This window comes from Nothoprocta perdicaria, unplaced genomic scaffold (genome assembly GCF_003342845.1).
Source record: "Nothoprocta perdicaria isolate Ctin4 unplaced genomic scaffold, notPer1 scaffold_22, whole genome shotgun sequence".
Taxonomy (NCBI): domain Eukaryota; kingdom Metazoa; phylum Chordata; class Aves; order Tinamiformes; family Tinamidae; genus Nothoprocta; species Nothoprocta perdicaria.
The window spans coordinates 5,853,979-5,881,685 of NW_020455415.1; the positions used below are offsets into that span (position 1 = coordinate 5,853,979).

Sequence of the window (27,707 nt, forward strand, 5' to 3'; positions counted from 1 at the left end):
GCCTGGGCTGTCCTTGGCTTTATTACAAGATCTTTCAGCAAATTATTATATTTTGGAAAACTAAAAAAAAAAAAATCATTTTAGAAGTAAGAAGTCATCATGAATTAGTAAAACCACTTATGAAAGATGCTTGTTAATTGGAAAGAGAACTCATAGCAATATAACAGACTAATGTTAGCAAAGCATAGTAGTTATGGTAAAGAAAGTGCCTTGACTGGTTCTAGCAAAAGAGAAAATACTGGGCAAAGAGTGAAGAGAAAAGGGAACTAGTATCAGTATTTAGTGTGAGTTTGCAACAATCATTTTTTAAAAGCAAATATGGAAATACTGTCTACCTAATCAGTGTTTGATTTTTCACATAAACATGTTGCCAATTACTTTCTTTTCTAGTTTTTATCTAGGAAATACTTGGTTTTGTATCTAGGGTGTTTTTGTATCTTAAGAAGTATTAAAGTATCAAAAAAGTGAAGTAGCAAAGCTCTGACCTACTGGATTTTTTCCACTTGCATCTGTGAAATTGTTTGACAGTAGGAGGAAAAATATATATGTTTTAAGACACATACAGACATATCTAGAAACTGTGGATTTGATTGTATATGGATGAGTAAAAACCATTTTTGCTAAATCTAATGTAGTCTTGAAAAACACAAACGTTCCTATGCTTTTCTTGACAGGTACAAAACTCCATATGCAAAAACATAAATATATGCGTATTTGTGTCCCACTAAGGTATTTTACTACATTACTTGTAAACACACTACCATCGGAGCAATAAAAATGTCAAGCTATTAATATTCAATGTAAATAGTTTATCATTTCACTAAACAATATGTGATTCCTCTGCATTTTTTATTTGTTTTCTGTTTTTGGTGTACTCATAAAGTTTTAACTTGTATTGCTTAAGAAAAGTGGTTTCATTTTAAGTTGTATGAAAATTCTTTTTTAATTGCGCTCTTTGTTTTTATTCTGTTTACAAGTGAACAGACTTTTTAGTAGGACCTCACACCTTGAAAATTTTTTGTTGTCGTTTTGTTGTTTTTTATAATAAAATTCTAACTGAGCTCTATACCTACAACTTACTGCACTGACTTGTGCCATTAAGAGAAGCTGGAAGTCAGACATGCTTAATCACTCTGAAGCATTTTTCTTTAATTAAATTTAAAGATGAAAACCTTTAAATAGTGCGCTGTGTTTATGGAAGCCAGCCCCTCTGCGTCGCTTCCTGTGCCTGCGTGCTGCTCCGCCGAGCGCAATGGGAGAGTGGTGAGTTTTCCTTAAACCAGACACGGTGCTGGGTTTCTGCTGGGCCCACGCTGGCTGCTTGCATTGGGGCTTGGAGAGGGGATGGGCTGGTTTGGGCTGGCCTTTCCCAAAAAGAAAACTCTGAAATGAATGCTATGGACCATCTCGTGTAAGGATTTTTCACTGGGGGGTCTTGCTGCAGGGCTCCTGTGGGATCTGGAGCTACCATGGTGTTTCCTTAAGAGCCTGGGAAAAGCAGAGGTTATTTTGCTAGTTCTGTTGTAGCTAGACCTCAGAGGGAGCCTAACTTGAGCAAGCTCGATGTAACTCAAAATGTAACCGCTAATATATAATTTAGAAATTGTTTCTTACTTAGGAGGCCAAACGTAGGAATGATGCACTGAGTCATCAAGTTAATCAGTGGTTTACAAGATGTTAATCGGCTAAGTTACATGTTAAGTTTCTTTCAAAAGGAAAAAAAAATGAGGGGGAAGGGGATCAAGGGCTGGATCCTGCTTCTCATAGAAGGCAGCAGTTTCAGAAAGTATGATACCATCCTGGTGCATATATATATATATTAGATATGTGTGTGTGTGTGTGTGCGTGTGTGTGTGTATACATCTCAATTTCTTCTACCGTAGAAGCTAGCAGGGCCCATCACTCCGCAGCCACTAGGCAGTAGAGGCTACGTCTAAAGCGGGAATTCTGGGAGCGGTTTGGGCCGCTCCCGTCCCGCTCCGCTCGCGCTTTCCTGCGGCGCGGGCCGCGGCGCCGCAGCCCCGCCCCTCCCTCAGCGCGCTTTTCCCGCGCCCTGCCGCCGGCGCATGCGCCGCGCATGCGCGCCGCGCGGGCCGCTCCTGCGCAGCGGCCGCCGCCGAGGGCCCGGCGCGCGGCGCCCTTTGTGGCGGCGGAGCGGGCGGCGCGGCGGCGGCCTCGACCTGCGCTCCCCGGCCGGGGAGGAGCCGAGCGGAGAGCGATGGCGGCGCCTTAGCGAGGCCCGGCCCGCCCCGTGCCCGGCGCAGCGGATGCGCCTCGGCCCCGGCCGCGCCGGCAGCCTAGCGGGGCCGCGGCGGAGGCCGCTCCTCCCGCGCCGCGGCCGCCATGGCCACCGAGCTGGAGGCGGCGGGCGCGGCGGGCGCGGCGGCGGGCGCGGCGCCGCTCGAGGCGGAGGAGGACGAGGAGCACTGGCTCTACGGGGGTACGTGCCGCCCCGGGCGGACCGGGCGGGGCGGGTCTCTATTGTCCCTTTAACAATAGCCCCGCGGTCGTGCCGGGAGCTCCCTTGTCACAGGCGGGTAGACCTGACCGCTCCTTCGCTTTCCTTCGCCTCCTTGTTGAGGTTTGGGGAAGATTGAGCCTTGAGGTGACAGTGTGCGGTCACGTGTAGGTGTCCCCGAGCTCACAATTTGGCCCGTTTCACTCTTAATAACTTTCTTGTTCTCGTTATTGCTCCCGTAGATGACACTACTGGCAAGCAGGAAGATGGACCAATTTCTGGGTGAGTCCGGAGCCCGTGTCGTGCTGTGAGCGATGCACGTGCGAGAGGAGCCGGTGTTCAGCGTTGTCCCGTGTCCGCTGGTGCCCCGGCCCACAGCTCATCCCGGCTGCACCCGGCCCTGCCCAGCGCCCACCCTCCGCTTGTGAAGAGCCAGGCCCAAGAGCTGACAGGAATTAAAACCAACCCACCACCCCCTTCATTGATACTGCATTAAATCACTTGCCTGGTTTATGGTTTGGGGACAAAGAAAAGTGGTTGAGGGGTTAGGCTTTGCTCACCTGGTGCTGGTAAAACAGCAGCTCTGACCTTAAGCTTGGAAAGCTTAAGACCCTTGAGCTTGAGTGAAGCCCTTGACCTGTTCAATTCTGTAAAGTATGTGGTTTTGATGAGACTTTCAGGTAAAAGCCCTGGGGGTAACTTTAATGCTCAGTGTTGCTTTCTGTGCAAGGAGGGAATTGCCTGCTTTTGAGCAGAGTTTTCCTTTTATATCAGGAGAGGAGTTTTTTTGTTCTGTTTTGTTTTTTTCTGTGCAAAGCTACTATCTCTGTACATTTTTTGAACATAGTCTGGTTTTCAAAAACTTACTCTGCGCTCAACTTCTGTGTGCTCAGCAGCTTCAGCTGTTCAGTGTGATGTTCACTGTCCTGTGCAGTCTTCATGAGTCCAGTATCTGTGAAGTTTCTGTTATGGATGTTATCCCACTTTAGTTACATCATGTGCTTGGGAATGTGAATCAAGAACAACAAAAAAATCAGACCTATTAGATGTTTACCTAAGGATATCAGTTGAGCTTTGTTAAAGGAACATCTGTTAGCTGAGATGGAATTTTACTGCTAACTTGCAGAAATCTGTTGTTCCTTCTCACTTCTGAATATAAATTTACGTCAGAGCACAATTAAAGATCTTAATTTCCAAAAACTGTCTCCAATAACTAAAAGGTTTGAAGGCAAATTATTATTATTGGTGTTGCTAGCTCTTTTTTTGTCTTTTTTTTTTAATATTTGTACCACTATGAGAATGTTCCTAATTAAGAACAATGGTATGTTCTAAAAAGATGATTCTGTTTACTACTTTAACTGTTGCATCTCTGCTCAACCCTTTGCTTATCCAGGATATTGTTGCTGTTGATGAATCAGAAATCAACGTAGTGTGGGATACAGAGTCCATTAACATTCCTTAGCTTAACAGGTGCATTAAATACCAGCAGCCTGTGAAGATGTGAAGGCCGCTGTTGTATTAGCACAGGGGGTTATGCTAGCACTGCAGGGATGTTAGCTACCAAAGCCTTTTTTTTTTGCACAGATGGTAGCTGTGATCCTCTCAGGTTGTTCATTCCCTGGAAGCAAACAGTCATTCCTTGGGGAATGACTGTTACTTAGCAAATGTATCCATGAACTCCAATTCATAAATTTTAATGCACACCCACAGATATTTCATGTGACTTGCAGCCGAAGGTAATACTTGTCAGTCTTCCTTTACTCAGGCATCTTGGATTCTAAGAAAGTTCTGGGGTTAAGATTGGTGCTATGAGTTGCTTTGATCTTGCAAACAAAATGTGGAAAATTCTTGGAGCCATCTGTAAAATTTTCTCTAGTGGTGCATCTCTTCATCCTTAAATAACGACTTATGTCACATCTTTCCTGAGACACCTCTGCTAATTTTATTTAAAAAAAAAAAAACGTTTTCAGCTGTCACTTTAAGAACCTGACAAAAATAGGACCTCAGCTTCATCTGCTGAACCTTCATTGCCTCTCTCTTTCCTCTTGGTTTTAGTATTGGAGTTCTTCATACACAGATGCTGTCTGACTGCTTTCTGAGCTGTGTTAGTGTCATCTTTGTCTTGCTTTTTTGGTGTCTCCTTTCCTGCAGCCTCTGAAATGACTTTAGCCTGACCAGTGCATGGATTCTGTTAGGTGTTAGTTGGGTTTATTCTCTGTGAATGCAATCCTGTACAGTTTACTACCAGGTGTGGGGTTTAAAATTAGTGCCAAACTTTGCTCCAAGTCCTTGGAGGAAGATTGGGTTTCCTAAGCCTAGACTATTGGAATCATCTCTGCTGAAAAACTAGCATCATTTTGAAGTACTAATAGGTTTTCCCTCTGCCATTAGAGAGAAAAAAGATCTCTTGCTTTATTTTAGTTTTGTAGCACTCAGCACAGTCTTTTCTGGTATGTCAATTTGACTGTTTTTGCTTGGTTAATGCACAAAAGAATGCCAACGTTTGTACCAACCCTTTAACTGGAAGTAAATCTGAAAATGGCTAATGCTGCATTAGCATTAATTTGTACTGAGTGAGAAAATTGGGTGGGTGATTATCTGCCTTCTATAATGGATAGTTAAAATTCAAAGCAAGCCTTTTTGTAGAAAGGCTGAAATCATTTTTCTCTAATTTCTACTGGGCAGATGTCCTTATTTCTTACAAAGTATAATTGTCAACAGCCCAAAGGACAGATGAAGTTTTGCTTATACAGTGGACAGTTATGGTCTCCTTCCTGTCAGCTGTGACTGCACTGGACCCAAACTGGACGTTTTTATACCTGGCACTTGCACATTAACAGTTGGCTGACGCTTGGCAACCTTGCTGTCTATGTGACACTCTTTGCAAACACTGAATTCACTCTTTCCAACAAAAGTAAAGTCAAGCAAGAGCGATTAATTTTTTTGTCATATAGTCGAGCTAACTGCCAGCAGAATAAACACACCATGTGAATAAAGCCATTGTATGAAAGTCACTGGGCAAATGCTTTAGAAGTGTTTGTAGGGAGACCTCTAGGTCAGGCTTGCCACTTACTTCTCTGTGCTGTGTTCCGCAGGCATGCAGAATCTGCTCGTCCTTTGCAAGATGCTCCACAGGAGAACCGGCCGGCCAGCAGCGAGGACCGAGACCTGTCACAGCACGTATGTGTCCCACTGTCAAGGGTAGACAGCTATTTATGCATGTGGAAATGTCTGTAGATAAAAAGGTCTCAGTATAAGGATGCTCAGACTGGCAGATATGTTACACTTGTACGATAGGAGTGTATTGATAGTGCAGTCCCAGTGCAAACCACCGTGAGCTTCTCTGCTCAGGCTGTCTTGTGTAGTGGGTACAAGAATGGTCCCTCTTCTGAGGATGGTTAAAAAGTACCAAAGATGAAGGCTTCTGATGCTGCAGTCTGCTGACAGGGGGAGCAAAACATGATACTGCTTCCAGCTCAGTATTTACTTGACTATGAAAAAGGAAAATATGGAGAACACAGAGAGCCTGCAGCGTTAGGATTGCTGGGGATCTATTCTGGTTCACTCTCAGGCCTCTTAAATGTGATCTGCCGAAAGTGTAGAGGGAGGTTTTCTTACCCACTCCCTCCAGTCATTTTTCCTGGATTTATTTTCTGCCCTTGTGGTATGTTAAGAGAACTTGCAGAGAGAGTGAGCCATGGAAAAGGAGGGAGGATCAGGAACACCTTCCCATTCCCTTTTTTAGTGATGTGAGTTTTTAGCTTAAAAGTTTATAGCTTGTGAGTCTTCTGAAGTGTTGAGGCTGAGTATCTGAAAGACCTTTTGTGCTCCAGCAACAGAGATACTTTTTTGATCACAGTATGGTGCAGTGCTGGAATTGAGAGCTCCAAAGTTCTTACTTCAAGTGAGCTGGGGACTAAATGTGCTAAATAAGCCAGGCAGAACTTCTCAACAGTTTCCCTTTGCAAAGGTTGCTATGAGAGAGAATAATTGCTCCAACTTTCTCAAGGGAAGGTTGGTGACAGTGTTTCGGCGCTTGTATCTGTGATTGTATTCTTGGAACATGGATCTCTGAAGTAGATATCTTAGGAAAGCCCCAGCCGTGTCAAAGAGTAGGGGAGAGGAACTCTGGATATGATGAATTTCCTTGAACTGCGATAAACTTTCCTCACTTTGAGAAACTAAGGCTAACTCTTCAAAGGAAAGCTCTCCAGGAAGAAAGTGCTGTCTGTTTGTGTGGAGGTCTGTTTATTTTCATGGTTTTAGTGTTTTGAAGCAATTCTTTGCACAGCCTTGGAGCAAAATACAGTGTTCTCTTGATATCAGAATCATTCTTTCTAAAAGTCTTTCCTCATTCAAGCTTTTTAAGACTGAGTTTCTCAGTTGTAAATATTAATGCACTCCTGTGTGTTTTCGTTATTGCTAGGCTCTTCCAAGTGGCGAAGATGATGAGGAAGACAGTGATAGCGACAGTGATGATGATGACGTGAAAGTTACTATTGGCAATATTAAAACAGGAGCACCATCATATATGTATGTATTGCTGATTAGGATGGCTGTTTCTTTTTTGAAATAACTCTCTAGCACCTTGATTGGTTTTTAAAGTAGGGAAGAGAGTTGACCTAGAGTCCAAAGGCACAGGACTGAGACTAGAAGTTGGTGGACTTCTTTGTCCTGGCATTGCTTAATGGAGAATCCATCCGAAAAAAAAAAAAAAAAATGCAACAATTATAATTCATAGGTCATCTGTTAAAAAATTATCTGTTGTCAAAACACTTGATCAGCAAAATCAAAGGTGGTAAGTTATGTTTAACTCATCTTTGAAAACTTCAGGAACCAAAATCTGTAGTATTAAGAATTTATGTAAGTGCTGAAGTTACTGAGATCTTCAGCCATTTGCTTCATGCTTCGGAAACAATGAGGTTGTTTTCAAACCAGGAAATTGTGTCACTGGCTTAAAGTTTTCCCTAATTTGCATTGAATAAAAATAAGACAGTATTTTTACTTACCTTCCTCCTAACGAAATGACTTGTGTCCTTTGCAACATATTCTAATTTTCCACTTCACAGATAATTTCCTTCTCTTTTTGTAGAGGTGGTTTCAGTTTGATGGATTATTCTGAAAAGCAATGCTCTGTCCAGTCTGTCACCAGCTCACTAGATTCTGCAAACATCCTGTGTGGAGTTGGCTGTTTCCATCTTTTGCTCCTCGTTCAGTGATATCCGTGCAGCTGTAATTTCCATGGTGTTCAGCTTCATGTAAATACTTAGTTTTAAGTATGTTCCTGGGCAGAATGATATCTTGAAATTCCCTTTTCTTCTTCTTTGAGACAATCTTCTATTGTTGGTTGATATGTGTGTGCTGGGTTTCTATACAATTAGGGAATGTTATATGTAGCATAACCTTACGTGTAAGGTATTGAAGATTTATTACTCAAAATTGCAAAGAAGTGTCAATAAACCCAATTGAACTTCAGTTCATATTCTGAAGGGTGTCAAGGCTTGAATATATTTTGAATGAAAGACTTAAAATAATTTGTCAAAACACCAATGCAGCAATTTTCTTTCCATATAGGGGAACTCCTATGAATCTGAACTTAAAAACGGGTAGAGGCTATGGAGCATCTGCCTCAGGTATTGCTGTTACTTTTATCCTTTACGTTTTGGAATATTTTGCTTTTCAGGCACTGGCAGCTGGAGCAGTTGCAAATCTTACTTCCTGTCTGAAGGAATGCCACATAAGTACAATTTATTTAAAGTAGTAGTCAAGGCCTTTCCTAAAAAGCAGCAGTCTCTCCAGGACTGTCAGGCGGCCCCAAGTGTCATCAAGTAATGGCTGGTGGATTACTGATCAGCGAAGAAGCTAGTTGTAGTTCTCTTTTAAAATGGAAAAAAATTGCATTGATTATTATGATCAAAATTCAAAATATTTCTAAACTATACATTTACAGCAGAACCAAACATTCCAAGTTGCCTAGAGAAGTAATTTTACTTTATGGTCAATATAGTGAACTACTTGCAGGTTAAGATGCTAACTAAGAAAGAAATTCTGGCCCCGAGTGTTAGTTGTGCACATTCCTGCAGAGGAGCTTTATCTCCTCATTGTTTAATTTATATTGTGTCTTGTGGCTTGGATTCTAGTCTACCTCATCTGTGGGACTGTATCTTAACAGTCTTCATGTTCTTTCTTCCATTTCTGTGCTTAAGTAAATGTTTCTCTCTTGTTTGAGAATTTATTCTATGCCCTGCAGGTTTTTGTTGACTTGAGTTACTATATGGTTCACTTAAAAATGATCCTGAAGCAGCTTGTTATAAGTAAAAATATGTATCTTTGAAGGAAGAAGTACAAATTTTGCCTGGGATTTTTTTTTCCCCCCATTTGAGGTAAATGTTATGCGTGCTCTCATGATTCGTTCCAGTAGCAATCTGCATTGAATTTGCCTCTCTGCTGTTCAGCTACAGGTTCTGCACCCTCTTGCCATCCATTTACAAAGCAACAAAAGTGCTTTTTATTAAATACTTAATTGTGGTTACCTAGGTGCTGTAAAACCAACGTTGAATTCAGAGTAGAGATTTATTTTTAACCAGAATAATTTGTTCAGCAAATTGGTGGATTAAATATATTGCATTAAAAGTAGTAACAGTTTTTTTTTTCTCTCTCTCTCTCTCTCCCCAAAGCCAAGTTGCAGCCCAAAGGTATTGATTTAGATGCTGCAGGAAATATAAATGGATTGCCTGTTATAGAAGTGGATTTAGATTCATTTGAAGACAAACCATGGAGGAAACCAGGTGGGGCCTCACAGTTTCTTGTGGTAAATATTTTCTGTAGTTTTAGCTCCTTCTTTTTAATTTTGCTTGTAATTTCTGCCTGCATATTACTGCTAGGGAAAGGGAAAATCTAAATAATTATGTTTGCTTAGTGTCTGATATCCATCAACACAATTAGTGAGCTGTACTGATTAAGTCATGCCTCTACATAAAATGGGGCTGTATTTTCTCTACTAGTTTAACTTCCCTAAAGAATGTTTTTATATTTTATTAATTCCCTAGTTCCAAAAAACATTGTACTTGTATCAATGTGATTGTGTTTGCTCGCATTAAAGTCATTTGAGTGAGATCAGGACTTGGCTGTTTGATGGGATGCCGTATCCTCTTCATGTCCAGCTGCTTATTTATTGTGTCTCTTTGTGGCCACACTCATGGTCATCCCTGTGCAGCCTTATCTGGGCCCTGGGGACGTCCACGCCTCTGCAGTAAAGAACCCTCGCTGTGCAGGGCAGTGACAATGGGAGTATTCATGTAGATGGCTTGGCTGTCCAAGGGGTCTCAAGTCCCTGTACATATTGTACCTGGTCTGTTTTGTCTTCCTCATTTATATTTGGGAGACTTATACTTCAAAAGAGCTCTTGTATGACAAAATCATTCTTGTCAGCTGTAAAATGCTACGGGTAATCTTTTAGGTTTTCTTAATCTGAATCTGATATAAAAGTAAATGATGGAATCAGAGATCAAATTTTTTGCGATACCACTCATGAAATATGTTATGATAAAATATTAACTGAAGCATAACATCCACTTGCCTCTCCCCAGATATAATTCTTTCCTCTAGTCCTGTGCTTACCGTAGTAGTATTTTTGAAAGATAGATCAAGTAAGGAGTGCTTGTGAAAGTTTGTCCATAGTACTTTTTGATCTCTTGTACATCTGAAATAGAGGGCATCAGAGTACATAGTAGTGCAAATAGCTACTGAGAGGAAGGTTGGGTGGCACCTTCTCATCTTTGTGGCAGTAGCTGCAACCATCATTCTTGTGCGTTTGTCAGCTCTCATTTCATCCATAAAATTGTGAGAAATCAATGTGGAGAATCCAGTTAGTGAATAGCTGGTTTCAAGCATCTTGTAATAGCCTGCATATTGTATGTCCCAAAGAGTCCCACCCTTGTTCACTCCCACCCAAAGATGCAGCCATCTCTGGGATAACACACAGCAGTTTTTTGATAGATTAAAGCAGACACCAAACTGTGTGCTCTGATTTGTGAGCTTTTTCAGTTTTTCTTTCTGCTTTTTTTTTTGTTATCTTTTGCTTTTCTTACAGAACAGTTAGATGCCCTTGTTAACTTATGCTCTCTTCTTTAGGTGCTGACCTTTCTGATTACTTTAATTACGGATTCAATGAAGAGACATGGAAAGCTTATTGTGAAAAGCAGCGACGGCTTCAGCTTGGCCTGGACCCTGCTCCTCCAATCAGCACCGAGAATAAGATCACAGTAGGTGATGTTGTTCCTGCGTATGGCTGCAGTATAACTGGGACTTGGCTTTGTGGTCACAGAAATGAGAGTATAAGAGCAGAAACTAGCTTAAAAACTAACTAAAAATCACTTTCATTCTTTCCATTGACGAGAAATACAAAAATATATCTTTAAAAACTAAGCATCTCTATGGTTGTTCATTAGTGAAGCCCTTTTCCTCTCTTTACAGTTCATCTCTGCCACTCCATCCAGTTGAATGAAAGGAATTAAAACATTCTTGCATACTGTATTCCTTAGGTACAACAAGGAAGGACGGGAAATGCTGAAAAAGAAGTGGAAAACAACATAATCAAAACAGAATTCAAAACCGACTTCTTGGCTCTTGTGGGAGGACGCATGAAGGCTGGACCTCCTCCTAATAGGTAAAAAGTGATCTGGACGAAAAAAAGATGTGATTATATTGTGTCCTTCATAGGGGTAGCTGGGATCCACCTAGGCCCTATTAGGGTCTCTTCAAACCTGACAGAGAAGCAGCTTTTAAACTGTACTGGAGGCTATTTTGGTCACTTACTATCAGCTCCTTCACCAGTTGCTCAGTGTGCAATCCTGACCATTTATCTGCCCATGGGTACTGCTAGATAGGGAGGAAAACCTCTAGCCCAGCTAGGTACTGGTTGCTTGTGCTTACTTGGCTGTTCTTACTCCCACGATGTTAATCTTTACCTTTTAAGTGGAACTGGATTATACATTTGGCAGCTGATGAGAGGAGCTATTGGTTTCTGAACCTGTGTGTATACTGCTGGGGAATATGAATTAGTTTTTTTCCTCCAATAAGAGGATCTAAAAGGCTGGGTAAAGTAAAACGATTGAGTCATTTTGATTGGCAGCTTCTGCTGGGAAATTTCCTTTGTTGACATTATGAATCTGATGGATTTTATCAAAAGCTTCAGAAAAACAAATCTACGTGACATGGAACAGCTAGAGATTTGGGGTTTGGATGTGTCTGTTATTTTGTTCACATTCCATCTTTTTCACACTTGTCATGGGGGGGAACCTCTTTCATCCCAACTCTGCCTTCTCGTATGAAGCAGAGCTGTGTCTGAAGGAGAACCAATGATAAGCCTCATGTATAAGTTTTTAAATTATACTTAGTCCATTTGCAAAACGCTTAAAAGCATTTTGCTGGTATTTCTGTCCCTCTTCATAGTGACATCAAACTGGTCAGTTTTGTTTACGGCTGTCATGCATCTTTCCTGAGATTTTCAAAGCTGCATCAGTACAAAATGAGCTGATCCTGTTTAGCTATACTGTGTTTTTGTGCATTTCAAAGTACAGTCTGGTTTTGAAAATACTGACAGAAGATTCTGTTCCTGCAGCAGAGCTGTCTGCTCAGGACCAGATGTTTTCTGTCAGGATCAGGAAGAGAGTCCTCATAAACCACATCATAAAAGTTATGGGATTAGAGATTAGACTTTTATTTTTTGCTTAATGGCGAGAGCTGATCTCAATAAGAAAACTCTTACTAGCTAGCCAATATTTTTGTATGTCTAAATTTCCTATTGAGATGAAAAGGTCTCCTGTCTAACTGGCAAAAGTGCTGACCTTTCTCTGCCTTGATTAACGGCAGGAGAATGTGCTAAGGCCATATTACACAAGCCAGTTGTCACATGAATATGATTCTTAAATTGAGTTACTGGAGTTTCTCTCTCATAAAGCTTTTAATTACATTGTTCGTACAACCAGCCAGCTCCTGTAGAAATGCTCTGAGTGTGACTTAGATATGGGGATGAAAGAGCATGGTGAAGGGCAGGTTCTCTGCCTGATTTCTGCTAGTGCAGCAGAGAACAGTTTCCTGGTCACAGGAATATACCTTTTGGTTAAAGATCCAGTAGACCTCAGGCAACTGGAATAAAAAATGTCAAACAATCTGCTCAGTGAATATAACATGAGTGGTACCAGCAGCACTTCGGGGAATGGACAGAAAGGAATGAAAATCTGGGCTGATAAAGCAACAGGCTCCTCCTGATAAATACTCTCCACTTCCACTGAGGGCAGGTCTGCAATTGTTACTCAAATCTGGAGAATAATTAAAGGGTTTAAGCTCTGGAGTGTATGACCTGTATTATTACTGCAGTACATGATTCTTCGGATCATGTTGCTAAATGTTCAGGGAGACCTAACACCCCTGTGGGCAGAGTTCAGATTGCTTAAATGTGGGGAAAAAAAGGTTTCTTTCTGATTCATCTCTAGTCCAGTGCAACTGCTGTTTGGAGAGATTTGTCTTGGATGGAAAAGAATGTACGTGGCCTTTTTTTCTGCCAGTATGAGAGAGAGAGAGATCTGTCTGGTAATGGGGAAAACTGTTCCTTCTGATATTTTTGAGCCTAAAAAGACGAATCTACTTTGTACTAGGAAGCTGGGCGGGACAATTGATGTGATTGGTGGCCAGGCAGGCACAATTAGGAGAGTAGAAGGAAGACGTCGTGATAAACATGCCTCTGAGGAAAACCCCATTCAGGTAAAAGCTTTGAACAGTCTTGACAAATGTTTTTGATTTTACAGCACTTTTAGTGATTCCTGAGCAAATGCCTGCGTGTTTCTGACCTCCTGGGCCATTGTCTCCTGCAAAGCAGTGGACATGGTGTATCCATCTTGCTGGGGTGTATGCATGCGCCACCCCCTTCTCTACATTGAAATAACTTCTGTGTTAGAAGTTTTACCTTAGTAGGAGGTAAAAATTCATCCTTTCAAATATTAGTCTTGCCATTTGAACAGTAAAGCTCAAGTTAGTCCTGTCATCAGCACTTCCCAAGTATCCTTCAGGGTGCTGGGGGGTTCCTGTGTGGGTTGTTTCTTTCCCATCTACTACCCAGTGCTGATGGGGTGAAATCTCTGGTTCTGCAGTGAATAACTTATAGTTGGGGCTTATGTTTATTTTATTTCAAAGCAACATTTAGACTATGCATCATGTGCTCTCACTGCAGAGTTACGGCAGTCCTGTGTCACTGCATAGTGCCCTTTTAAGTAAATAAAAAGCTGTAGTTTAAACCAGAGCTCAGTTCTGATCTTGTATATCCAGTGTATGTCCCTCACATTCTGGTAGAGTTCTCAGCAGGAAGATGCCAGGCATGTTCCCAGGACTGTCTGCCAAGAATTTGTCTCTCCTAACCACCTTCTTCCTACCAGCCACCTTCCACTGCCCACAAAAGCCTCAAATGTGGAACCTTATCCCTACTTACATGCAATTCCTGTTTTTGTTTTGACATGTATTTGTGTGGTCTATTTGTATTTTAGTGGCTAGCTTTGCTGCTGTTAGCCAGTAGTGGCCTGAGTGTTTGCAAAGTGAAAGAATTTGCTGAGAAATGGTTGTTGTTCCCACTTAGCAAGCGCTGACGTCTGCGTTTCCACGTCACTCTAGTGTCTCTGCTTATTGATCGTTGTTCCAGCAATAGTGTGTGGGTGGCCTCTTTCTTCCATCAGACAAATGTGAATCCAGCCTTATTCTGTTAGCTGCTATACATGTGCACAGTCTAGAGCAGAATCTGACAACTTAGTGCCCGTGGGAAAGGACAAAATGGATATATTCAAAACAGGAAAATCTGTTATTTGAGGGCTGTAATGTTGCCCTCATATATGGCTACTCTTAGTTTGGATCCTGTGCCACTGGCAGCTCCCATTAGGTGCTGAATTCAGCCCTTTGGCAGTGAAACAAAAGGTGCTCATGACACTGAGATATACAACTGTCCTGCACAGTCATGTGCACAGTTTGAGTCCGGCCTTATACCATTCTGATTAAGAAATGATAACCTGTTCTAAGGGTATTTCTTGATTGGATCAACCTTTCCTTTCTTCCCCAAAAGATGTTATCCCCTAGATCTAACACAACCTGTTCTTTCCAGGTAGCGGCATGCTGCCTCTTTTGGTACCATACACCCTTCATTCCTGCCAGTGAGGTCCTAGCTGCACAGGCAAAGGCGTTAACATGCTGTCTTGTCTTTCCTCTGTTTTCCAAGGTCCTGGGAGATCATGGCAGCAAGCCACAACCCCCACAGCAGCCGCAGCAGCCATCGCAGCCCCAACAGCCACCTCAGCAACAGCCATTCGCGCCACCAGCGGGCCCGCCGCCTCCCCCCCTCGCTGGCCCTCCTCCACCGCACTTCCTTCATCCTCCTCCACCGGTTACTTCTGTCCCACCTCCCCTGCATCCTCCAGGTATGGAATATCTGACACTCAAAGGTCCCAGGGCAGTGAATTTAGTAAGTAGCTGTTATGGGACAGTCCAGCAATCACATAACAGGTCCTTTCATCTGGCTAATCTCTGTTCATTATCTGCATTAGCCGTGCTGCAGTTTGTTCTTGAATCCTTAAATAAGCAGCTGTTCCTTTAAAAACCTCTAGGTTGTGTTTTCATGGGTGCTGTTGATCAATTTGCTTTATTGGTAAAGAAATAGATTCCAGTTCTTCTGTAGAGGAAGCCAAGAACATAGCAGTTGCTGTCCTTTGTCAGACCAGCAGGCTGTTTAGGTCAGAATCCTGACTAGCCACGATTGATGCCCAATGCTTCATGACAGATGATGCAAGTTTGTATTTTTCTGTGTTTGTTTCTAGGTATTTTTTTGTGCCTACTGCTACTGCTAGGTGATTCTTACTCCTTGTAGTGTCTTATAAGAAGACATTACAGTGGTGTTACATTTTAGAAGCAAAATATAGTGTAAATGAGGTCTCTGCTATGGGATTCTGGACGACTGGATGTTGTCCAGACAACAAGTATTAGCAACTTGCATTAGCAAGCTTTTTGTGCCTTTACCATTAACCGAAGGGGTTTGTACTTGCTGAGAGCACCTGGGGCTTGTGGAGATGCTCTCAAGTCCTGTATCTGCCAGAATACCCTTTGCGTCTGGAGTTATACACTGGGTGGGGAAACCTGATGAGATAAAGTTTATTTCCTTCTGTTTTTTTTTTCCTAATTTGTTGTCTTGAGCAACATGTTATAGTTTGTTTCTTCTACACTATATAGTCAGTCTATTTCTGCAAAGTTTCTTAATGCAGCTACAACATGAAGGCCAGAACTCCACTTTCTCTAGGCACCAGGCAGGAGAGAGCTATGCTAGTGGAAAGAGTGGAGCACTTGATGAAGCAGAGAAGGCAGCTGTGCTTACTCATTCACAGTATTTTCCTCTCAGTTGCCTAAGGGACAGAAGTCATTTCTGTTGACTTTTCAGTGCATTTTTTTTTATGCAATTACAAACATGCTGACCATGGCCTAGAACACATTTCGCTGTGTTCACTTCCTAATAAGTCTTTGCATCTTGTGATCCAAAGCGAGTCTTGAAGATTATTACTGCAGTACTGACTGGGAGACTGCTGTGACTCGTTTACTGCCTATCATTGTCAAAATCAGGAGAAGGGGCTATACATTATTCACTTTTTAGTTATTCACTGACATGTCTGATTTACTATGTAAGTATAATTATTAAAAATGTTGAAAAATATGTTTAGAAAAATCAAGCAAAAAAACTTATAATTTTTGCTGCCCACCAGAACTTTCTGCATGGCCAGCCAAAGTAGTAGATTTTGGTCTTTTAGCAAAAACTCCTGCAGTGGATCTGACAGGGACAGAAAATAATTGCTCTCAAGGGGTGATCCACTTTGGCCACTCTGTCCTGCTGCAGCACGTCCATATACCTCTCAAACTGCAGCAGTTTCTCCCCTCTGCCTTTCCAGTTGTTCTCAAGGGCAAATAAGCCATTTGTGTTTCCACACCAGGGAAAATGAGTCCTCCAGCAGAGGAAGGCAACATTTTAAATTATAGTATGAAACTAAACAGATTGTTTGGGAAAATTATAACCTGCAGTCCAGTTGCTGCTTTAATATCGCCGTTTTTGCTGCTGATCTATTTGCTGAAATGTGTGAAACATTCAAAAGGAGGCTTTCTGCTTCAGCTTGAGGTATGTAGATTGACATGGTTATCCTGCTGTCCTCACTAGTTTTGTTTATTTGCTTGTTTCCGCAGGTCTGCCACCACCCGGACCTATTCCAGGTAGGTGCTAACCTGGTTTCAACAAAAGCAGTGATTTTAAACACCCAGATAGCCCTGTCTGAGCATTAAGATTAAATAACATATAAGAGTATGGCTCTCAAATCCATGTTAGAATACAATTAAACTAAGGCTAATGAACTCCAATGCCATGTTGAATTGCTATAGCTTATTTTTTGCTTGGACTTAAATATTAATCTGTAGGGCTTCTTAAACCCATATTGTTTTCTCTGAGGAGCAATCCAAAAAGTGGGGAAAAACTTCAGATGGCAAAGGCCCCTTGGTTATATTTGGAATGGTTTGTTTCTTGTTGTTATAGCTTCTTGCATAGCAGAAGTTTTTAAGTGATAAATCAGTGCTTTGGAGCACAAGACTCCAAATACAGTTTCCATCAGAAGCCTTTGCTCCCTGGTGTGCAGCAGGGCTGGTGAATGCTGACATGGAAATGTAGCAACCAGTGTTATGGATATAGCTAAATCAAGGCCAGTCTACAAGTTAGTTTATTTTTCTTTTTTTTTTTTCCCTTTTTCCCAATTAGCTTTTTTCCCCTTGTCTAGTGGAAAAGTAATTTAGCTATTCTCATAGCAGACCATAAGAAGAAATAACTCTGAGCAAGTGACTAATATCTAGAAATCCAAGGCTGGTGGCCACTGTGTGACTTTGAGTCGGACCACTGCCTCAGTATTATATTGTATATTTTATTCATGTTCTTCAAGGTCTGCATCTGTGGGCTTAATGTGTGTCAGACATGTTGGACTCATTGCACAGCTTTTGTGCTCATACTTTGCTGAGAGCTTTGCAAATGGAAGTACAGAAAATTTATACTAGCTTGGTCATCTCTCAGACCAAGAACATTGGTTTTTGTTGTAATACTGCTTTTTATGCCTCTTTTAACACACAGTAATATCGCAGAGCTGGTTCTCTGTACTGTACTGAAAGGAACCTGCTCTCATTAGAATTGGATTTAGAAAAGTTGTATCTGTAGTGCAAATGCAAATCCTGGTCTTGATTCTAGACGTTGCAGCACTTGCTTGCTAGTCACAGTGCATTCAGATTAAAGTTGTTTGGGAGGAACAAGATGAGAAATAAATGACCAGGCTGTTGCAAAGAGCTTCCACTTCAAGTAATTGGGATGAAAAGGGAGATGAGGAAGAATACCTGCTAATTATGATAATGATGATCCACCACCATTAGAGTGAAGTGCTAATAACAGAAGCACTTTGAAGTGCTCACAGTTGGTGAGCAAGTTGGATGGAAAGGCTCTAGGCATTGTATTTTGTTGGAAGATCCCTCAGAAATAAAAGAGAGAGGTATCTAATGGTGAGACATATCCCCCAGCTTGTCTGTGACCTGCATCTCCACTAGCTGAGCAGTCACTTCAGGCGGCAGGGAGAGGCTCTGAAAGAGAAGGTGAATTGATTGTCTCTAGGTCTCCTCCGCTCTGCTGCCTGAAAGTCCCTTGACTTTAAAGGCACCTGGAGACTTGTGTCATACATATCCAAAGCTAGTCAGGTGACTCCTGTCCTGTGTATTAGGAAGATTTATTCCTTTTATTTTGTTTAATGATAAAAAGAGAAGTCTTTATGCAAAATCAGGCCAATGGTTGAGTAATCTGTTCTTGCTCATATTTTTAACCACCTATAGAAATAATGGTTGCTTATAGCTATGGATAGAAGTTTAAGAAATGCCTTTAGGAGCCTGTCCTTTCTCACATTGTTGAGGTCTTAGGCTCCCAAATGCTTATTTCACTTCTAAATGTCTTCATATACTTCTGTTTTCTGAAGATGCTGTCTGGTGTTTCTATAAGTATGCTATTAATGTGTTTGAAATTACCCCCCTTTCTAAAGCTTCAAACAGCTGTGGGGACCTTTTGACATCTTTCAGCTTCATTGTTGCTATCTTTTCTCATGAGTTTTTTTAAATGCATATATGCTCAGAAAATTGGCTCTCCATAGTATTTTTTAAACAACTTTTATCTGTATTACATTGTCTCTCATGAAACGTGTTACTCATTTTAATCAGTGGAGCAATAAAACCCTCACCATACTTGCAATCTGTCTGCCCACAAGAGTCACGCTTTCCTTTTCTCTAATTCCTTAATTGATCTTGTCTTGATAATGAATCAACCATAGGGCTTAGGTAGCTCTCTTTTTTTAGTAACCCTATAGAGCAGTGGAGGAGATAAGACCTTGAAGGAAAATTCCTGCATTTCAACCAAGGCCTTGTTTAGAGTAGAAAGGTGCTTTAACTACTTAACTTTAATCCAAATGAAGTCATCTTTCCTCATGTAAAGCCATGAGATCTTTTGATGACTTGTGCTTCTGTTTAGGGTTGTTTCCACCTCCTCTGGCTCCACCACCAGCTCTCCTCATTCCAACATTGGATGGGTAAGAGAAGCTCTCTGCATTGCATACTCTGCTTGCAGCCTTGTCTTTGCAGTTGGGTGTAGCTGCAGGGTGGAAAGGCTTCGTTTGGGAGGGAGGCATTAGCACATGCTCTGGTGTCCTGTGCTTCTCTCCTCCCTTAAAGTGCAATGGTGATAGGAGCTGGGTTGTGGTCAGTGCCTTGAGCAACGTGTGAGCCCACAGCACCTGGGAAGAGCCATGGGTACCACTCTTCCCATTCTCTGTAATGAGAAATGCTGGAAGTTAAGTTTAGATCAGGGCTGGTAGTTCTGGTGCTAGTGCTAGTAGGGAGTCTGGTCTGGGATCTGCAGTGGAGGAGAACAAAGCTCCCAGGGAATGTTCACTGCGAGGTGCTGATCATTTACACTAGTTTGCTTCAAGGTGTCATTTTCCTGACATAGGAAGGAGTCAGACAAATCTAGACTCTGTGGGCCCAGGCAAGCAGTGGAGTTAGAGCAGTTTCAGAAGCTGTGACAAAGCAGCTGTGCTGTGTTTCTGATATTTTGCAGTATAAAATGAAACAGGTTGCCTTAAAAAATAGGTTTTCCAGGGGAATGTTCCATGAGACTTCAGAAATAAATTGTGCAGACTCGCAGTGCAGACATATCTGCAAGTGGTTCAGCCAGGGGCTCACTGATGTGACTCACTTGTATCCTCTGCTCTCTCCAAAGCCAGCCGGCCAGCTACAATAACAGGCAACCACCTCCTTTTGGCTACAACTCTGCAGGTGAGTGCTTAAGATGAAAAGCTAAACTGCTTATATCCTTTCTCTTTGGTTTTTGGTAGTTTATTTTTTTTCTTAGATTGATTGAAATCATTTTTTCTTTGGCTTTAAGGCCCACATGTGCCCCACGCTATCCCAGTCACTGCAGACATGCCGAGTCCGACTGTGCTGTGAGGTGCTTGGAAAGCCAGTGTTACCCTTTCTGCAGCAATGCTCAAAGCAAATTTGTAGTTGAGCGATGAGCATCACTTCCCTGCTCTGAATGCAGAGCTGCTCCCGTGTGCCCAACAGGGTCACAGTCGTACTTACTTAACCCAGGCTTGTTCGTGTTCTCTTCCTTCCTCTTCCTCCCCCCACCCTTCGGGGACAGTCGTAGCCTTCAGCTTCAATGTCTCCTCCATCAGTTTTTGAATGTCTTCCTCCCCCACTGTATCATCTTCCCTGCCTGCGGGCACGCGCAGGCACCCTGCCTACACACACTTGCAGGCATCTGTCTCCTTGTGTTTTGTAATGCAAGAGGCAGTGCCAGAATTACAGCAGACTTCCTTTCCCGTCACAGCCGTGCCAGCCATGCCAGTGTCTTGTCCCATTTCCTTAATGACCAGCCATCCTTGAAGTGGCACCTCTTCCCTTCACCAAGCAGGCAGGAGCACGGGCAGGAAGCCCACCTGGCTCTGCCGGGTCCTCTGAGATGCAGCAGCCCCAGTGCTGTCACATGCAGCCCTTCAGCAGCCTGTGCTGCCATGGGCCGTGGCCTTGCTGGCCATGCTGGTCCAGCTGAACAGGGCTGCAGGTCAACATCCAAATGGGGACATGCTGGTGGCTCTGATCTCAGCAGCTGGTACCCTTGGCCCTAAATGCCGACTGAGATGTGAGACCTCCTGGGAGTTGCCAAGAGCCTGAGACTGACTAAACTTGGTGGACTTGGCAGCAGTAAACGGATGCCCCACCATTGCTATCTGAGCAAGGATATCTGGAGGAACTGTCTGGAGCTTTCCTTGGTGAAGACCTCATCATGTGCCCTATGCAGAGGGCAAGAGCTGAGGGAAGGGGTAGCACTGCATTGATGAGTTGTATTGGAGGTTGGACTGATGTGCAGCTACATCTGCAAATATCTTGAAGATGACGATGCAAGAAATCATGTTTGTCTTCACAAGGGGAAAAACTACTCACATGTTCTTAGCATAGAGGGGAAGGAAGAAGGAAGATGTGGAGGTTGGGAGGAGCTGGGCCACTGTTGTCTTCAAGACAACAGTATCACTTTGGGATGCAGCTATAGCACCTACTTTGGTACTGCTGGGCAGTCTCCTGTCCGAGAACATGTTAGTCCAAGCCTGCTTAGCTGGTGGGCTCTGAAATGGCAGCTGCTGGATCCGAGTTGGAAGCTGCAGGCCAGGTGGCATTTATGCAGAGTGGGCATGGAGAGGCTGTTCCCAATGCTTCGGACAAAAAAGGATTCTCTTCTCTTGCTGCAGATTCAGGTTTCATCAGCTACCCACCCATCTCCACGTCCCACACCCCCTGGGTGACAACAGTGGACAAAGGCACGAGCAGTTCCAGCAGCAGCCATTGGGAGTACTCCGGCTCGAGGCGTGAGAGAGAACGGGAGCGGGAGCGGGAAAGGGAGCGGGAGCGAGACAGAGACCGCACTCCGACCACCAGTGAATACAACAAGTGAGTGCTGCCTTTCACCAGGCTGCTGCTCACACCTACCCGGGAGGGAGCCCTGGCCTTGCCCTGGAGTGCAAGGTGAGGTCTGCCCTGGGGATGGGATTGTTTCACTTTAATTTTCTGAACTATCTGGAGTAAAGAAAGTTTTGATCCTTAACTAGAGGACAAAATTAGGAGCCAATGTCTCTGACTGATTATCTGTATCTGTTGTCAGCTGCTTGTTCAATCCGGAAGAACAGGTTTTGCTTGCTCTCCCACCTGCAAGGGAGACCAGTCAATGAATAGCCCCTCTCTGCTCACTGGATACTTCACTGCTTGGTGTGAAGCACTGGACATAGAAGCTGCTGCTCTTACCTTCTAACTGTAAATGTCAGATCAAAGGGAGAACCACCCATGCTTTGCTCAGCTCTCCTGTAGAGGCTTTGGGGGACTGAGTGCCATTCAGCAGGAGTCAACCATGAAATGTAAATCCTTAGAAAGGCCAGGCGTTTATGGTCAGGCTGCTGGGAACCTTGCTGGGATGTGACACCATCTCGGGTGACAGCAGTGCTGGGAGTGCTCACAGGGGGAGACATTTAGCCTCTGAGTGTTGATTTAGAGAGCTAAGGAGAAGGCTGCGCTGCAAGGAAGCCTTCCACCCTGTCACTGTGTGTACTCTGCCTTGGGGTTCCTGTGATGTTGCTGTCACAGGGAGTGTCACTGTTTGGCAGACTTCAGGCTTGGAAATGCCAATAGTCATTTAAAAAATGCTCAGAATGTGCCCTCCTGGCAGAAGGGTGCTGCCTGCCCTGGAGACCTGCAGGCCCCGGCGGTGAGCAAGCAGGGACAGCATTTTTGTAACAAGTCTTTTCTGTTTGTTTTCCATTTGATGTTGTGGGTGCTGTAGGAGGAAGGGAGAGGAATGGAGCTGAGCACAAATGTTGTGTGGTTTGAAGAGCCTCAAGCTCCCTCAGTCCCCAACTGAGTTTATACTGCGGCCAGGTCCTGTGATCAGCACTTCCATGCACCGCATTAGCATTTCTGGGTGCTTTAGGGAAAACTGATCTCTAAGATCATACCCAACGAGCAGGGCAGGTAGCTGTGCTCGGCGGATGCTTTGGAGCACTCTCAGGTGATTAGTGTTGGAGCTGGACTTGTCTGGCTTGTTTCCATTAGTCTTAGAACAGCATTTTGGGCTTGCTTACTGTAGAAGCCTGAATGTTGTTTCCCACAATGGAATTTTTGAACCTTTTAGATTTCAGCATTGAAAAATGTGAATTGGGAAGAAGGACTGTAGGGTAAATAAAGAGAGTGTATACAGGATATGTCTGAATTTGAGTTCATTCTGCCCACTCTTGCACGTAGATGAAATGAGTTGTCTTGGGCAGATGGGTATAGGCAAAAAGACCATCTTAGTTGTACTCGTAACTGCCACATGTGCAGTTTGGACTTTTAAATTCATAGGGAATAAAATAGTTTCTTGATCTGTAATGTCTTTGAATTAGAGCATCTGGGGACAATAATATTGTGAGGTAAAATCCGGCACAAGGAGAGGCAGAATAATAGGAAGAAGATGTTTCTGTTGTTCTTGAACAAGGGTGGCTGGATGTCTTTGATGTATTCCAGGACTGTGAGGGCAATAGCCCTGAAATGCTGACCATGTGCCTGCTGCTGAGGTGTTTCCTTTGCAAGTCCATTCAAAGAGCAAACCTTGCAAATGCTCTGCTTTGAGAAGCCAGCAGAAAGCTGTGTTTGGATGTTCCACGGGGACTGTGCACTAGGCAAGTGGATAAAGTATTGCACTGTGGTCAGCAGTTAGGATTGAGTTGCACCTTGGCTTGGGCAAGAAGCAGCAGCCGCGGCAGTAGAGGTATTTTCAGGAGAGCTTCTTGGATATCTGACTCTTGGTAGAGGAGAATTCAGATTCATAAGTTTGTTAGTTTTAAGTTACAACTAGCAAAGTGTCCTGAATTTCTGGATGGCTGAGGAGGCTTTTGTCTCCTTTAGAGTTGTCTTGTTTTGCTGGTGGAGAGTAATTGCAGGCTCAGCTGAGCAGCACCTCTTAACTCTTTCACCAAGAAGTGACACACTTTGGTGAGGGTGGGTCTGCAGCCCTGGAATTACAGCTCCTGCCTTTCATGCCCATGAATGGTCTGTTCACTTGCCTTTCTTTCCCTTGTCCCCTTTCTCTTGCCAAGTGACGACGAGCGATACCGCTACTACAGCCGGGAGCGCAGCTACGACTTCGAGCGCGACTACCGCCGGAGCCGGGACCGCAGCAGGGAGCGGGAGGACCGGCACCGGGAGCGCAGGCACCGGGACAAAGAGGAGAGCAGCAAGCATAAGTCTTCGAGACGGTAAGAACAGTCTGTTAGTGGGAATACACCGTAGCTGTGGACAGGCTTGTAGCTCCTAGTGAACTGGACCCCCAGGTCGCTTTGGCATCCTGTGATGTGCTAATGCACTGAGACAAGAAGTCTGGGCACAGAAGGCAGTCTCGGACACGTACCTGAGCATGAAGCAGGGCTGCCTGCCGTAGGGAGAGGATTCCTTGTGGTCTGAACAGTCTCAGGCAGCTCGCAGGGTGTCAGGTCACTGCCAACAAAATTGCAGCTGTGATTCTCCAAGGAGTTGTGGAAGGTGCTGAAGAGGTACTGAGCATCACATCTGAACAGCACAGGTCACAGCATAAGGAAAATGCATGTGAAGTAAAGTGCATAAACATAACAAAAGCATCAGGTTTGAGCATTAAGTTTTCTTGCACAGAAAAGAAAAGCTTTTCTAACATCTGAAATTCCTCCTTGGAACAGGAGGGGGTGTGTAAGGAACTGGCTGACCACTGTGAGATCAGAGCTCTGTGTCCCATGCTCCTGCAAGGGATGTTGATGATTTGGACAAAGGAATAGAGCAGGAGCAGGGTGTCCCTGATGCCCAGTGCTTTTCGGGAAAATGTATGATTTGCTACAGAGGGTCTTCCTGGGAGAGTGTTTCTCTAGCAAAGTAACAAGTCTGGCCTCCAGTTTGAGGCAGTGCTCAGTTACTGGGTCAGTCTACATCCTGAGAATAGCTTGAGCAGCCTTGCTCTTTTTTTGCGGAGCTGGAGAGCGGTGTTACTGCTTTTATAGGAAATTAATGTCATCTGTGCAGGCAATTGACAATCTGTCAGAGCGCTTAAGTAGCAAAGTAGGCTGCTGCACTAGCTGGAAGTGAGGTGAAGATCAAAGGGTTAATCTTGCTGTAGTTCCCAGTTTGCTTCAAGTTGAACACTGTGGAGGAAATCACAGACGCTTGTTTAAATATTAAAGGGCAGTTGTGTCTTCAAACATAAACCACTGGTGCGATGCTGTCCACGAGGTGGCTGAACGTGCGTTCTGGAGAGGCAGCAGCCTTTTCTTAATCGACTGTGAAGCCATTTATTAAACCGGTCAGAAGATTACTCAAAGGGAGGTTTTCAGCCCAGGCTGTAGTGGTTCAGCAAGTTAGATGTCTCTGCTACTGAACTGGAATTCCTGCTGCAGTAAGAGTGTCTCTTGACACCTGAGTGTGTTCCCAGTCTTGGAGCTACGTGTCCATAGCGTGTGACCACAAACCTTTCTGAGGTAAATTCAGTGTAATTTTTCTTGTATTCTGTTCCAGTTCAGCCATCTTCATGCCTTGGTCAGCTCTGGAGAGCTCATCTGGTTTTAAACCTGCAGGGAAAGGGAATTGCTTATTTGGGATTTCCCCAAGATGTTGAGGGAGATAAGGTGACAATTTCAAAGGCCTTTCAAATTTAAGACTCTTCCTTCTGGCAGCAGCCTCTGCTCAGTGCTTGATATTGAAGCTTGTGATGTGTCAGGATTCTCAGAGCTCCCTCAGGAATGGGTGGGAGACAAAGGTTGCTTATAAAAACTACCCAAAAAGGATTCCGAGAGCAGCCTGTCCAGTAGACTGCCTGCTAGACCGTGTGATGGTGCAGCATGTGGTGGAAAGCCACCACCTTGAGCAGTTTGCCTGCCCTGCCCTTGATCGGTGCCCTTGTGTGGTGCCTTGTGTGGCACCGCGCTGCCCTCAGCGTTCCTGATCTGCCTCCCATTTATCCTCCATCAAAGCAGCCTGTTGCTGTTCGTGCCGCAGGGGCAGGGTGGTCGGAGCTCCTCTGCTCCGAGGCTGCTGCAGCCCCTGATCCCTCTTTGTGCCTTTGCTCCCCGCACAGCAAGCAGCACGAGAGCGAGGAGGGCGAGAGCCACCGGCGTCACAAGCACAAAAAGAACAAGCGGAGCAAAGAGGAGAAGGAGGCCAGCGAAGACGGCGCCCAGGAGGGAGAGGAACAGGATGCCAAGGAGTAACGCAGCCCTCGGCAGGGACTCGCTCCTTTCAAACCAGCGTGGCATTGGTGACGTTTTGGGTTGGGTTTTGCCATTTTTTTTTCCTCTTTTCCAAAAAAGGCTGACTTTGCCCAAGCAGTGAAGGATGTCGCAGTGGTTGGAGAGTTAAGGCTGCACATGCAGTTAAACTCTTTCTTTTTTTCTTTTTTTTTTCTTTTTTGATACAAGACAAAATACAGCAGTACTAGTATATAAAAAGGCACTGAGCTACTCTACTCATAAATGTCCCTAAGGAGGACTTCATTGTATCAGATCCTATGGTTTCTGACGAGAGATGGCTTCAGCTGAAACTAACGCATTTAGGTGATAGTTTTTGTTTATTTTTGTGAGCATCATTCCTTTTGAAAAGTAGGACAGTAAGCGCAACTTGAAATTTATTGTCCAAAGAAAAGTGTGATTTAGATGCCGAGAGCCAGCGTAGAGCCTGGCTTCTAGTAGTGAAAAGTCTCATCCCCCAACCCTTTTCTTTGTAGCTACAAGAACACCTTCTCGTTTCTTTGTGGCAAGACTGGCAGCACATGGGAAGGAACGACTTTTACTGGTGGGTCCAGTGGCTCCAAGAAGCTGTTCAGTGTGTTTACACAGGGTATACAAAGATTTTGAACACAACTTTTTTTATCCCTTACAAATGTAGTTCTACCATGTGTCACACCTGTAAGTAGAAAACCACATTCAATGGAGACCCATAGTAAGAGCATGATTTTTCTCTTTAGTTTTGACTAACTTTTTTATTATTAAGGGTTGAGCTGAATAATATAGCACACTAGAGAACGTGAAGTCCCATCTAGCAGTTTGCCCTTCTTGGGTTGGCTTATTTCTATTTGGATATCACCAACACTCCTGTGCAATGCATTCCTTCCCCCATAGTTCTCAAAAATAAATGCAGTCAAGTTCCAAAGTTTGTTTTGACTTGGTAGTGGTTGGGACACGGGACAACAGGGAGTTTCTGGGTGAGAGGAATTTGGTAAGTCTGTTTTGTTTGGTATGTTCACAGCAGGACACTGTGTTTCTCATTGTGTGATTCTACAGGTGTCTCATTTTAAGTATCTACCACTTCTTTGACTTGATATTTAGAACTCTTAAATCTTTCCCCTAAAATAATGTGATTCTGAAATTTTGCATATTTTTTGTATTGTAATCATGCCTTCTGTGTGTCATGCTTGCAGCCTTTAGAGACTTGAGCCAGTAGAGCACTACAGTAATGGTTTAAACCCTATGATAATGACCCATCAAATGCACTAAGTGCAAAACCTTTGGGAAGAATAAAGGTGGGGTTTTTTTGTTTGTTTTTTGATAAATGTGGCTTTTAAAACTTGCTTTGAGAGCATGGAAATGTTACATGCAGCAGCATTAACAGCAAAGCCGGGACCAAGCCTTCAACGCGCTCAGCCCTCTGCAGTTGTCAGTGCTGGGAGAACAACTTGATCCAGGAAGGTGGCATCTCGCAGGGGACGCCTGTTCGGAATCGCCCCGGGACCGTCGTTCCTTGTGGGGCTGGTGAGCACTCGGATATCCCCATTCACAGCATCAGGTAGGCAGAGCAAGAGCTGCACTCCTGACCTGCTTCTGCTCTGGTCACAGGTGGCAGTTTTCAGCTGTGATGTGACTTGAAATGAATTTCCTGGACAAAGGGGTTGGAGAAACTGGTAGGCAATGAGGATTCAGAACGCGTGGTATGTGCTGGCTGGAAACCTGCTTGGGTTTTGCAGCACCTGGCTGGTGATGCATCACACCAGATCAGTGGTTAAGCCCACAGTTTAACTTGCTTTTTAGGCAGGTTGAGGCAGCTTATGTCTTGTGCACTGTTGTTAAGCCAGCAC

At 43.8% G+C, this 27,707-nt stretch overlaps 1 protein-coding gene across 1 annotated transcript; it reads left to right on the forward strand.

Annotated features, from left to right (window-relative positions):
• The first annotated feature begins 2,343 nt into the window (after positions 1–2,343).
• On the forward strand, positions 2,344–27,139 carry LOC112947062 (pre-mRNA 3'-end-processing factor FIP1-like). Its single transcript, XM_026039071.1, has 16 exons — positions 2,344–2,440; positions 2,701–2,740; positions 5,554–5,638; positions 6,885–6,991; positions 8,033–8,091; positions 9,136–9,246; positions 10,592–10,722; positions 11,002–11,126; positions 13,117–13,222; positions 14,718–14,916; positions 16,718–16,744; positions 19,071–19,128; positions 19,818–19,873; positions 21,346–21,544; positions 23,719–23,877; positions 25,716–27,139. The coding sequence occupies exons 1-16, from the start codon at positions 2,344–2,346 to the stop codon at positions 25,846–25,848; spliced, it is 1,692 nt and encodes a 563-aa protein (XP_025894856.1). The 3' UTR covers positions 25,849–27,139.
• The last annotated feature ends 568 nt before the right edge of the window (positions 27,140–27,707 follow it).